Source organism: Crocodylus porosus, unplaced genomic scaffold (assembly GCF_001723895.1).
Source record: "Crocodylus porosus isolate Cpor-Errol unplaced genomic scaffold, CroPor_comp1, whole genome shotgun sequence".
NCBI classification, from domain to species: Eukaryota; Metazoa; Chordata; order Crocodylia; family Crocodylidae; genus Crocodylus; species Crocodylus porosus.
Genome location: NW_017728907.1, coordinates 14,065,004 through 14,078,900, shown reverse-complemented (window position 1 = coordinate 14,078,900; position 13,897 = coordinate 14,065,004). Strand labels below are relative to the sequence as shown.

Here is a 13,897-nt window from a genome sequence, read left to right as displayed (position 1 = left end):
CTTGCTCCATCTGGTAGAAGCAATGATCTGGTGCCTCCCCTAGCTCCTAGTCCTGCTCCTTCTCCCTAAGCCTCTAGTGACAAGTCACAGCTGTGCAAGTGAAAGACAGCCAGAGACCGTTTTTCACCTTATGGTGTGACTGCTCCACTAAAATAAACAACACTGAGCCTATTAACATTTGTTCAGCTCACAGCCTAAGGTGTGACAAGGCCCCAAGTTTGCTAGTTTAAAGGCAGACCTTGTCCACAATTTCTGCCTCTGCCACCAGAAGTTTGTGCAGCAGAGAGCAGCTGCTGCTGCTCAGCTGTCAGAATATATATGTACTCATGAGCTTTTGGCAGCTCTACTACAGCAGATGTTTGAAGGGTGTGTAGTACATCCAGGGAAGTCACCAGCTGCTGAAGGGACCATGACAGCCAACAGAAGAGGCTGCAGAGTCCACACACACCATTGGATGACTGCTGGATGGCAGCAGAAGCTCTTCTCTGTTCAGCAGGGGTGGTGTAATGTGAACGTCAGAAAGGAGTCTTCTGTCTTCACAGACTTGTTTAAAGTTTGTTATACTGGCAAAACACTAGTGTAGACTATGCCTTAGCTGAGATGTCTGCATGGGAAAACAGTCACCATGGTGCAAACATACCCTTAGCAATGAGGAGCCTAAATCTCACTGAAAGTCAATGGGACTCTAATTCCTAAAGCCTAAGTTACTTTTGAAAATGAGACTTAGGCTCCTAATACACTTCCATGCTCTTGAACATTCTTCACCCAGGAAGTTTGTAGTCTATCCTCCCAAAATCAAGAGAATTAATAGCAAGTTAATATCCTGGCAGAGCGAGAGCTTTCTAGCCAGCCGATGGAATCCTATAGCAGGGAGAGCACTCCCGACTCAGCTTTGTGGAATGTTCCGTAAAGGAAACATATTGCAAACCATATTTGCCTTTAGACATTAGAAAAAGGTCACTAGGAGTTTGGAGATGGTGTCCACTTTTGTAATCAGATTTATGTTACAGGCAAGTTTCCAAGTCAAGAAGCCTTCTCCAAAGTGAGCTTTATGAGCTATGCACTGGATGCTGAGACATTACACAGCTATTTAATGAATGTGGCAAACATATGCTGCTTTTGCGGGAAGGGAACAAGGTTCTTGATTATGATGAGGGGGATGGTAAGTGGTGAAGGTTACCTTAGAGGCTCTAGGTAGGAGGTTTGTCTTGGCCTTAGCCATGTTTGAGCAGTCTCAGGACAGTTTTGCCTTTCTACAGAGATAACTGACTCATTGGGAACGGTTATGTTGTTGGGGAGCATAGCACTGCTCTTAGGTATATGTTGAGCCCTCTTGGGAGAGTGAAAGCTGCTTGGCCAGGTACAGGTACTTTTACTGGTATAAGTGATCAGAAACCATCTATACCCATAACAGAACAGAAGTTCAGCACAAATAGCCTAGTTTAAAAATGGCAGCACCTGGCCTAAGATTTGCTCCCCTGTCCCACCGAAGGGTGAACGTGTGTTCTGTTTGCTACTGATCTAAACTACACTGCTTACAGAAAACTGCATAATTTAGATCGATTCTGCCTTGGGGGTTTTGAAAGTCCGTACTTGGCCTTTATGTCAGCCATCTGCCACCTAGTACATTTCCACTGTGCTACAGATAATCTGTATTGGTTCCAAGGATCCTCTTCACTTTATTTAAACTTCAAGGTATTTCAGAACTGGGAAGGCAATATACAGAAAGAAGCTTCCTCATGGGACTGCCAGCGCTTCTAGCCTCTACTGAGGCTGGAAACACCATGCAAATAAGCAGCTCTGATCCTTGCCAGAGGCTGGGGACACAATACTGCATCAAATTGAAAATTACAAGGAAGCAGATTACCTCACCAGCATATGAGGGGCAGGCAGCTTGAGTTCTGCTTGAGCTTTTGGTCACTGGCATTAGATTTTCTTTTACTGGAATGGATCTGCCCTTCAGTTCAATGACTATGCAGGAGTAGAATGGTATTCCAAGGCATGGTCTACTTCTCTAACCACTATATCAGTTACCACCATATGAAATGGTATAAACGTTCTCTTTGTACCTTTGTAATCTGTATAAAGTAGAGCTTTCCCCAAAGATCTGGGGATGAAAGAGGTTAGAGCCTTTGAGTGGCTTAAGCCTGAAGGTACAAGAATCAGATGGGCAAAGAAATGAATGAAATCAACTTTTTTATGCTGATGATTATTGGGATCAAAAAAGAAGCTCTGTGTGTGTAAGCATGCACATGCATGTGCCGCTGATGATGTGTGTGAGTGTACGTGCATGAGCATGTGGCTAAACACTTGTGTCTATGCATGTACATGTGTTCAGATGTGTGCATGCATATACACACATGTATGTTGTGATGCATTGCCTGCTATGTATTGGCTGCTTAGTGTGTACACGCACTTAAGTATGTGTGCATGTATGTTGGGAGGGCACTTACGGCAGATACACATGGGTACTTGAGAGAACCTCTGGGTATGCATGCACATGGGTATGTCCAACAGGCAAGCATCAGGTTTCCCTAAATCCCTGTCCTGCAGTAATGAAGGGTCCCTGCTGTTCTGAAAGATGGCGCAGGCCTGCTGCATCCTCTCTGAGAAGAAGCTCTTTGCTGCACTGGCATTGGGAAAGAAATATGAAGTTCCCACTATTCCTCTGAGGTTTCCTGGTATCCTGGAAGCAAGAGGGATCCAATCAGTGAGCAGCTTCTCTGGGGGCCCCAAGTTGATAACATTTGACTTTTCATTTCTTTTTCATTTTGGTTAGCTAGACGTATCAGCAGCTCGGGTGTAATGGGAATCCCTGTAGAGAGGCACATTTCTTCTGAGGAGTTCAATCACCCTTCAGTTTCCTGTGCAGGTTCCTAAGTGAAGGAGTGCTGTGTGAGTGAGTCTTTTGGAGAAATGAAGAACCCTTATGAAAGTTATCACCCTTTGAAGAGCTTTGGGTCTTTCTGTTCTAAGCTGTGCTTTGATCCCACTGTGTGAGCCTGGCTGGACTGTTCTGTGTTAAAGACCCCTGGTAAATCAGACTCATTTTGTCTTCCTCTGCCTTCTGCAAGCACCGTGTATCTGGCCACCTTTTACTCGCAAAATGATCCTGGCTGTCAGTGCTGCCATTATGCCCTTCAATGTTATGCTATGGTTCCTAGGGCCCCTCCACTGCCAATTGATGCAGGAAAAGCAACAGTACATCAGTGGAGCAGGTAGTCACCTGGGGCTGGTTTGTACTTTTCCCCTCCTAGGTGTGGTTTCAGAACCGAAGAGCAAAGTTCCGCAGGAACGAGAGAGCCTTGCTGGCCAACAAGAATGCTTCTCTTCTCAAAACCTACTCGGGGGACTTGACTGCTGTGGAGCAGCCCATCGTACCGCGTCCATCTCCAAGACCCACTGACTATCTCTCCTGGGGGACAGCCTCACCTTACAGGTGAATGAAAAACCATTTTCTAGGTGATCAGTGTCCTTTGATCTTGTCCAGTCACTCTTTCTGAGCTACCTACTTATTTGCCAGAGCTGCTCCCTGTGAAAGCCTTGTGAGATCCATGCCTTGGGCCAGGTTTCCCATTGCTCTTTTCCTATGACTTGGCTGTAAGCCACCATGGTGCCTTCCTGCTGCTGATGTGGAAAGTGGTTTTTCTGGCTCTAGGGTTTTTGCTATGCTAATGTTTGGTTGTTCCCAGAACTTTATGCTTCACTCACGCAGTGCCTGATCTGCCAGCTTTGGAAATGAACAAGCAGGACCATCTAGGTAGCAAAACAGGGGCACAGCTCTCCAGCTCCCTTGAACAACATTACTAATGAAGAGCTTTCTGGAGTGGTAGACTGGGGAATTAGTAAATAATTTGCTAAAAAGTGAGGACAGTCACTTCTCTACAGAGGTATGCACTACTCTGGACTAACCTGAACCACGGAAGGTGCTGGCAATATAAAATCACGAAAGGAAAAATATCCTTAGCATTTGTACTCCATAATGTTCATGACCCTTATGTCACTCTTGTGCTCCCTCCACAGAACAACTGGAATCTGTTTTCCATGTGAATGAAGCAAGCTCACCAGTTGCGCTGGCTCATAAGGAGCTGTTGGTCAGCAGACATTGTTAGTACAGAGGTCTGCATATGAATCGGCTTAAGACCTTTTGGCTCTGTTTTTTCCTGTCCCTGCACAATGTCTATCGGGCAAAGTCACATGTGGTTTCCTGTTCCCCCTGTGCTGGCCTCCAAGAACAGCCCCACATCAAAGGTCCCTGTTGCCCTAAGTTGATTGGATCTACTCCTCTTAGGTCCTTTGTCACTCACTCAATAAAGTATTTAAAACCAGACCATCCCTTATATTTCTTCTCCTTACATCAGTGGTTTGCAAGCTTTTATGGATCATATCCCATGACAGAAAGGGGTAGGATAGCCAATTTCTGTAGAAGGATTATGCCCTTATGATTCGTGTGCCATTGAAGACCACCTTTTTTCCAACCTGTACCCTGGAGCCAGTCCTTAACCTTTGGATTTTATGTAAAAATACGTGTTTGGAAAGGCCCCTTCCTATGAAGGAAAACTCACAGCAGGCATCCATCCTTGTGGGATATTTGCCAAAGAGTTGCTTTCTGGGAGGAAAGAGGTGTTGAGAAGGTCCAAGAAAGGTTTTTGTCTCCTTTAAGGCTGTTATGATTGCAGTTCAGAACATCTGCTGGACTTGCTTGGCTTACTCCAACCTCTCACACTTATCAAAATAATCCTCATAGCTCGCAAGATGTTGGGAGGCTTCATAAGAGGTTTTAGCAGAGGGCAATGTAAGGTAACTTCCAGGGTCCAATGACATCGTGGAAAGGACTTTATGGGAAAGAGGCTGCATGGTCACTGAAAAGGCTGGGAGGCAACTCAGCTTGTTGGTTTTGCACAGAATACTACTACTAACAAGAAAACCCATGACCTCAAGAAATGTCAGGGGTATGTCACTGAGATATCAGTAGCAAGAGAAGACTGCCAGGATCACATGTTACATATGTATAACAAGTGATCAATATATATCGCAATACATATATGTGGGAACAATGTGTATTTCTTTTTTTGGCTAGCAAATTACTTTTCATAAGATGGAGACAAAGTTTAGTGTTGGGTTAGATATACAAATCCTACTGAACCAGGCAGTTAACTCCATTAAGCCCTTTTGAAATTCCCAGCCAAAGAGATTTGTGTCTAGCCATTTCACAGGGAGGAAAGATGAAGTTTAATTATATTTTTGATATATGTGTGTGTGTGTGTGTATAGGTAGGTTTTCTTTTTTGTTAAAGAGAAGCCACAAACTTTGAACTGTGCTTCTAAAATCTTCATAATTTTCCTACTTTCCCTATGGGCATGTCTATCCAACTCCCTGTTTGAGCTGTGATGGTGGTGGTGTTGTTACTACCACTATTATTATTATTATTAAATACTAGTGTGGTAGGAGGAGCTAGACATCCTGATCAAAGATCCAGGCCCCATTGTGCTTGGTGCCATGTGGCACACATGCATGTACAGAATATATGGCACAATCCAACAGGCTCTTTTTACTGAGAGGTGCTACACTTCAAGTTACTGATGCAGGGTCTTCAAAATTTGAGGGGCAAATTCACAGGTTCTCAGAAGTTTAGGGCTAGAAGGGACCTCATGAGATCATCAGGTCCAGTCACCCTGCTCTGGGCAGAAAAGACTGCTGGGGTCAAATAACCCCAGTGAGGTGTGTGTCAATTCATCTTGTGCATAGTACCAGCACAAGCACATATTCATATTCTGGTTAAGTTCCAAACAGCACCTGTTTTAAGGGCACAAGTGGCTCAAGGTCCAGTGCTCAAGGGTGTTTCCCACCCTATTTGCATGTATGTTCCATTATAATCTTTAAGAACAGAAACTTGTAGTATTAAAAATCACAGACAACTGGGACCAACCTCGACAAAGACCCAAATCCAAGGTGATTGGATGGTACTCCTTAATTGAGGTGCCTATGATAAAAAGGACAGTCAAGCCACCTCTAATTCATTCAGTGCACCATATTTATTTAAATGACACAATAAATCTGGAAATCTCATGGGAATAAGGGATTTTACTTTTGTTTGAGTCATAATCTGGAAAGGTAGATATAGCACAAGAATGTAAAATAGTTTCTTGTACTGGGGATCATCATTATATTCTGTGATGATGCAGCAGGAAGCACGGTAGGGGCCTGGTCCGTGACTGGGGATTCTAACTATGGCTACAGCACAATAAAATTATAGCCAAGCATGTTTTATCATCAGTTAAGGTTCAGGGTTAAAGGTTTAAATTTATGTTTGAGAACAAAAGTTCACATTGATTCATGTTGCATTCACTCCAATTCATCCTTAATGCTGTTTGATCCTTTCCCTCATAATATTTCCCTGCATAACCTTATATATGTATTTTCCAGTCACAAAAGTAATATGCAGTAGAAACAGTGCAAGCTTTTATAATGTTCCAGCTATGAGCTTGTTCCAATGGTTATTGGAAGTCAGTGGACAGACTTTCACTGATGAAAAGTAGTTTTGGATCAGGCCCTTAAAGAGAAGTCTGATAGGTCATGTATGCACTGCCTGCTGCATGCTAAATCCGCATCCATTCACAAGAACAGGTCCCAAGTTGCTGAATGGCAACTGGCTCCACAATGAATTTATGCACCACTTCTCATCCCCATTAAAAGTTTTCTTGTGCTGTTGAAGCATGGTGGTTTCAAAGAGACTTACCACTTCAGTCTGACCCAAAAAAGGAAGCAATAGAAAAAAGAGCAGTGGGAACAAAACTTCCTGATGGAAACGCTGATGAGGTCTTATTCAGTGATAAAACCCCAATTTGCCACCCCTCACAGTTCCATCAAGAATGCAAAGGGGACAGCTTTTACATTCAGTGGGAACCACAAATTCTGATTCAAATCATTGCTAAATTCTCAGGAGCACCCAGAGAGCTTTTCCTAGAGCTAAGTCATGGACTGCTATCAATACAGCATCAAGACTAAGCAGGGAGACATGTGGGTGTTCTTGGTCCTTTCTGTTTCTTGGTGGCTATTGGTATGAAGCTCAGCTTTCTCTTCTTGGCCCTGTTACTCAACAAACACTAGAGACGGACAGAAAATAACAGTAAGCATGAGAGTCTGACAGAAATTGTCTGGGATGGGAAAGTGCATGTTGTTCCATACATGAAGATGTATGCAATTCCAGGCTGGCCTTTTTTGCAGGGGGTAGAATTTAACAAACGGCCAACAAGAATCTTGTTTAATGGGTCTGCTTTACTGAAATAAGCAATTTAGGACAAATAATAATGTCCATCCTTATTATAGTGAACCCTGTTTGTTAACAAACCCTAGCTTTTAATGATCCCAACAGCAGGAACCAACATTTTTCTCATTATTGTGATACAGCCAGTCGAACGTGAGGATCTTGGATTGGCCTCCTCAGTCACCTATGGACTCACCGATGACTTTCCCATTTACTGGAAGACTGTCATCCTTGTATCGAGGGACTGCCAACGACAATGCAGCCAATTGACTAACCCTATTATAGTGAACACCCTCTCTTAATGAACTTTTTTTTCCCAGTCCCATGGGGGTTCATTATAATGACTTTGTACTGTATATATTTTTAGTCACTCAGCAGTGCTGATGAGTCTGCCCCGAGCAATGTGTGGACATTGCTACACTTCTTCTAGCCAGGGGTTTAGTGTGTATGGAGCAGTCCACACTTCATATAGTCTTAGATAGATGAATTGCTGTGTGCTAAAATATGGCTACTTCACTCCCTCTCAGAAAGGCTGTCTCCAGTAAAACAAAGCATTATACACCTGGGCACATATCAGACCAATACCTGCTCACTTAGCTACCACTTTCAAGCTCAAATACAGCTTTCATTTGAATTTTAAAACGTTCTGATTGATTTTTTTTTTCTTTTTCTCCCTTTTCTCTCTCTTCTACAGTGCTATGGCTACCTATTCCGCCACATGTACCAATACTAGCCCAGCACAGGGCATGAACATGGCCAACAGTATTGCCAACCTGAGACTGAAGGCAAAGGAATATAGTTTACAGAGGAATCAGGTGCCAACAGTCAATTAAAGACTGCTGCTAAGTCTTAAAGAAGGGAAAAATAAAATGACACCTGTCCTGCTTAGCAACTTGTTCAGAAAGAGAGGGCAAAACACACACACACACGCACACACACACACACATACACACACGCGCGCACACACACATATACGCACACACAGAATATTGGGACAGAAACAGGAGCAAAATGAGCTGCAAATTAGTTACAATATTCTTTCTTCCTTTCTGGATAATGCCATCAATTCTTGTCAGGTTTATAGCTTCTGCTCAATATACTATGAGCTTCTTCAGTTAAGGAGAATCCCATTCTTGTTTTTTTGTGTTTTGGACAAGACTGCAAAATGAAATCCTATCAGTTCAGCCCTTGAACTCTAGACTGTCCTGAGGTTCAGTGCTTGCCCCTTCACTTCCTATGCCCCAGGTCACCCTAGAAGAGGGAATTCAGAAGCCAAAGCCTCTCCAGCATATCCACGAGACCCAGGTATCTGGACCACGAGTGGACTGCAGCTGAAGAGCCATTATCATTTAGCCTCTGAGAAGCCTTTGTGTGCAAAGCTGTGGGTCCCTCTGTCTCAGTGGCCTGGAACATTGGGTTTTATTTCCAGTCTCCTTGGGTTTTGAAACTAGTTGTTGCTTTCTGATTAGTTTTGGCACAGCCTCTTTGAAAAACCAAAGAAGAGAAAACCCTTCTTAAGGCAGAGTGTATGTGTATAGACGGGAAGATCATTGTAGGTCTAAGAATAGGACTTTTACTTTTTTCCCCTGTGCCTTCTGATTTTTTGCCACAGGTAAAGGTGTTGTCCAAATGCATTTGTTTTATATATACTGTATATATTTATATATATAAGATATACATGCAAGCTTGGTTGGTGTTTTTTTATTATTAAACAAAATAAAATGCATTGGAAGTATTCAGGATGTTTGTGCTGCATCCAGGTGCCTGTAGAGACTGCTCTATACCAAGTGCCAAATTCACCCACATGACTTTTATTTATGGGCATACCCTACCCTATATCACTTAGAGAGAACTTTTCATTCTGCAGGGTGCCAAAGCACTTTACAGTCTGTGAGCCAGTCTTAACTCAGGCAAAACTCACTGCTCAGGCAAACTTAGGCTTCCATTGGACCAAATCCTGAAGGCTGTATTCAGGGCTGCATCACTTTTTCCTGCAAGAGGACTTGCCAGAAGATATCCTTGGGGAAATACAATAGGGAACCTCATTGCATATCTCCCCCTGTTGGGAATAAGGTTTAAGTTGAGGGTGTGGCCCTGCAACCAGGTGGATATCAGGAGAGTCATAAGAGACAGGTTCACTTGCATGAAAGCTCTGTGCCAGCCAACAGACTCTCCTATGAAGGCTTTGCCTAATACAGAGGGCTTCCACGTAAAGATAATCTGGCCTGGAGCAGCATCACATTTTGTCCTTAACACCCCCTCTCCCAATAAGGCTCCAATATGTATGATTTACTACTTCTTCCAGGCAGAGCCAGTCGTTAGGCGTAAGTGACTGGTAGGGGGTGCACGGGGGTGCGTGTGCCCCCCCAATAGCTGATACTGTTGGTAGGGCTGGTGCCCCCCTGACAGGGCCACCACCATCAGCAGCTTCTGTGGGTGCCCCCCCCCCCCCAGATTCAGGAGGCACCAGTCACTCATGTCCTTAAGGATGAACAATCAGGGCAGTCGCCCACGACTTTTTACATGTGGGAAGGAGAAGAGGAGGGGCCAGATCTTAACCTCTGCCTGGGACTTCCACGAGTCTGACACCAGCTCAGCCCTGGCTAGTTTTGTCCCTGTTCCACCCCTGCCCAATATGGGTGTGAAGTATTCTGAGAATAGACATCAATGTAAAACAATATATTACAGGAGGTGCGAAATAGATCCATGCTCCATTTAAAATTAAGTGGAGCATTAGATAGGTAAAATATAAATTTTACCAGAGTATAAGGGTATAAGGGTAAATGCTTAAAAAAGCACAGGTCCACTTACACAACTGGCGGAAAGTGGTAGAGCCCCAATGACCACAATAAGACATGAGTGGGGAAAAGATTTCCCATTTCTTGACACTTTTTTTTTAAGGTATCAGAAACAAAACATTCCTACAAAAGAAATCTGCTCTTGAATCTGGACCAATAGAAAGCTCAAAAAAAATTGCAAACTGAAAACCAGAACACTTTTAGTTCTAGTCAGTTAGACTGTCCTTTCAGTAATTTTGAATGATTTCTTTTTCATTTAACCTTTTTCAACCTTTTCTTTTTTGAACCTTTTGTTAGTGTGAATTAAAAAAAAAAAAATTCTAAATGAAAAGTACTTTTGACTCAAAAGCCCCCAAAATTTTCCTGTTTAAAACTATTGAAACAGGACACATTGATCATTTTAAAACTTTTTTCCAAAAAAAAAAAAACAACTTGAGAGATTCATTAAAATCAATCTTGTCATGTAAACAGATTTGTTGACAAATCTACATATTTCAGTAGAATAGCTTCATTGAAGAATTCCAGACCAGCTCAGCTGCAAAGCTGTACCAACTTCCATGTTGCTGAACAGCAGGCTTTAAAAGTACTCAGGATTTTGTTTTGTGTTTCATCTGACAGATAATACCACAGTGCCTTTTGGAAGCATGCAAGCTGATCAGTTCTATATCTATTCCAGGGCAGGTGCCCGTCCTTACAGTCCAGTCCATGTACAAATTCATTGCCCTGGAAGAGAGAACTTCACCTCTGAACTTCAGTGGGATTTACCTTGTAAAACAGAGTTGATTTTTTTTTTAAACCCACTGACCTTTAGATTCTCTTTGGTGGCCTTCATCTTCTATTTTTCTATCTATCACTGCTTTGCTAATGAAATTTTCCTGGCCAGACTTTCACACATAGCTAGAGATGTCCAAAGAAGTTTCATGCATCAAGTGTTGATGTTAAAACATGGCTGCTATGATCATGTCTGCCTTAGTGGTTTCCTCAGATTTCCCGCCACTGCACCAATGTTCTTGTTCTTAAAGCCACAGCTCCTGGTTTCAGCTTTCACTAAAAGAGAAATCTTAAGTTTCTGGCTATTATGGTTATGAAGAAAATTTGAAAATGTGACCCATGCATAACTTAAACACTCAAGATCCAGCAGGCAAAAACAAACAAACAAAAAAGGATCAGAAGCCAACATTTATTAAATTTTTCAACTCAATTTCACATTTGGTGTAGGGAGGAACTTTGGATTTTCGAAGGCTTGAAGCCTGCACTATTTTTATTCTGCCATAAGTGCTGTTCTAAAGGTGGTAGCAATGTTGGCAACCACATGTGTCTCAATCACTGTGTGGATAGACCTCAGAGCAGGGGGAGGCAGCACAACAATTACAATAACAGTGACCCGTCTGTACCAACTCCCTTGCCATGGTTATCAGCAGGGGCTGGTAGCATGGCAGAGGAAAAAATGAAAGAAAAGTGTTAGAAGTATACCTTTCCAATAGGACTTAGGTGTGTACAGGGAGAAGGAATTTTTTTAGTGATCCACTTCCAAGCAGAAGTTGACATGGAAGATCTTAAGGGGAATACTGGCGAGTTTTAGAATGAAATTGTGGATGATGGAAAGCATTTTATGTTATCTTCAATTTTCTTAGATACTTTGTGTTGTTTACTGGGGCACTGGAAGCCCAGACTCCTGGATTTTGTCCTTGTAGCTGCCACTGAATCACTGGGTGGCCTGGGTCAAGTGATTGCACCTTTTCATGCTTCACGCTTCTAGTCTGCCATGTTGAGATATCAGATGGAAGTGATATCTCAGTCAAAAACATTATGCGACACTGTGAACAGTTACAAGATGCTCTTGCCCAGCAGGGAGAAACTGTTTCCTTTGGAAAACTGGGTTTCTCTGTTGGGGAAAGGGCCATGATATATCTTCGCAGGACTCTTCAGATCACTGTGTTCAGCAAGTGTCAATCATGCTAGCATACCTATAGGAAAAGGCCCTCGGACTCTAATTTCCTTTCTTTCTGAGTTTTTACATCCAAACATGGGTGACTGCCAGACCCCCCTCCCCCCCTGCCCCAACTTATCTTGCACCAACTAGAGCAATAGGGAAAATCACACACCTGAACTGGAATCAAAAGCTGCAACTCATCTGGTATAGACTGACCTAATGTTGTAAGTGAAGTTTTGGAGGACTGGTACCACCTGCAGATCAGGCCCAAAGTTCTCAACTAATTCACACATTTTTTATAATCCCTTCTCTCTCCCTCAGTTTTTGAAGCCAAAGCATTTATTTGTAAGCAGCCGTCACTTTCAATTTAACCAAGGTGTTTTTTGGGTTTCTAAGCAAAGGAACCATTTCTTATGCTAGCAAGAAAAACATCTCAGAGAAAGTGCAATTACAATGTTTAGTACAAATGATGTCCATCTTGCATTCCTTGAGTTATAATGACTATAAAAATAAGGATTGCATATAAATGCCAGAACTTGAGTAAGGCCCTGATCCTGCCAATACTTATGCACATGCCTAATTTTACTCCTGTGAAGCTTCACATTGGGTGTAATGAGACAACTCGGTGCATAAACTTATGCAGGTGAGTCAATGGTTGTAGCATTTTCACCATGGACAATCCCGCTAGGTTCTGTCTTGTTATTTGGATTGGGATATTCTATTTCAATGGCATCCCGATGGTGAAATAAATTCCAGTATGCCTGAGTAGAGGGCAGTCCAGTCAGATGCAGCCTACAGATTCTAAAAATACACCCCAAATGCTTGCTGCCTTTTCTAAATATAATCAGGGACAACGTTGTACAATTCCAGGTTTTTTTTCCTTTCTGATTACTTCAAGCAACAAGGCAATTTCTATTAAGCTAACAAGCAAAAGCAAAGTATTATGATCACATATGTTTATTCTGTAAATTATAAAACTGTATAAATATGTATGCAAATTAGGAGTTCAGTCCTGTAAGCATGAAACTATTCATGGCTTTAATCATACCTTCCAGGTGCAGTGAGTGGGCTTCTAGGAAATTACCAAGGTAATTCATGGCATCACAAAGTTTGGGCACCCTTAAGGTAGAAAATGTTCATGAGGCATGTCTCCCCTCTTACCAGCCTGCACATGTTCTGGTGATTAACCTCCACCCTTGCTCTATCCAGAAGCAAGAGGGGGTGGTAAAATATATGGAATTTTAAGTGGGGAAAAAATTGGAATACAATGATGCCAATGATGATAGAATTGATGCAAAAATCTCATGGAAATGTATTCTGTAAATTATATCTTGCTTTATGATGTAAAATATACAGTGTTTGCACTAGAATAGAAACAATCATTTTCAATAAAAGGAAAAAAGAAGCCATCTCCATAAGTTGTCATATGTTTGTTATGTGTCTGCTTCTCCAATCTATATAAGAATACCATCTGGGACTGGACAAAAATGAAAATGTTGAGTGAGGTAAGAGGAAAATGGCATTTGAACCAAAATCTAGCTTGCCCTTCTCACCAGGGTCTGCTATCACAGGTGTGTGTAGAGGCCCCTAAATAGGACTGGGCCCTTATTATGCTAAGCACTGTTCCTCCATGCAGTGAGAGACACTTTCTGCCCCAAAGAAACTTACAATCTAAATAGACCACAGAGATTAGGCCTGGGAAGAAGGAAATGTTGTTATTCCCAGTTTAGTGATAGAGAGCTGGGGAACAGAGTATTAACAGGTCAGGTTTTTTTTAAGCATTCAGTCTTGGCCGAACTCTATTCCTATTGAAATTAATAGGCATGTTACCATTAAAAACAGTGAGAACAAAGAGAGGCATAACTTGGGCACATTAGAAAAAATGCATTGCAAGTTCCT

General features: G+C 42.4%; 1 protein-coding gene and 1 long non-coding RNA gene across 3 annotated transcripts in view; one reads left to right on the top strand and one right to left on the bottom strand.

Annotated features, from left to right (window-relative positions):
* PRRX1 (paired related homeobox 1) overlaps positions 1-9,002 on the top strand; it is a 73,622-nt gene extending 64,620 nt beyond the window's left edge. Inside the window, exons 3-4 of one of the 2 annotated variants that reach the window (XM_019530816.1) lie at positions 3,258-3,439; positions 7,962-9,002. In XM_019530816.1, the coding sequence (XP_019386361.1) occupies positions 3,258-3,439; positions 7,962-8,100 (321 nt within the window). In that variant the 3' untranslated portion in view covers positions 8,101-9,002. The other variant, XM_019530817.1, reaches the window with a different exon arrangement.
* LOC109307122 lies at positions 4,691-13,617 on the bottom strand. Its single transcript, XR_002100170.1, has 3 exons — positions 13,265-13,617; positions 12,571-12,574; positions 4,691-4,701 (listed from the first exon to the last, which is right to left on the bottom strand). It is a non-coding gene; the product is annotated as an uncharacterized LOC109307122 (long non-coding RNA).
* Between the last annotated feature and the right edge of the window lie 280 nt (positions 13,618-13,897).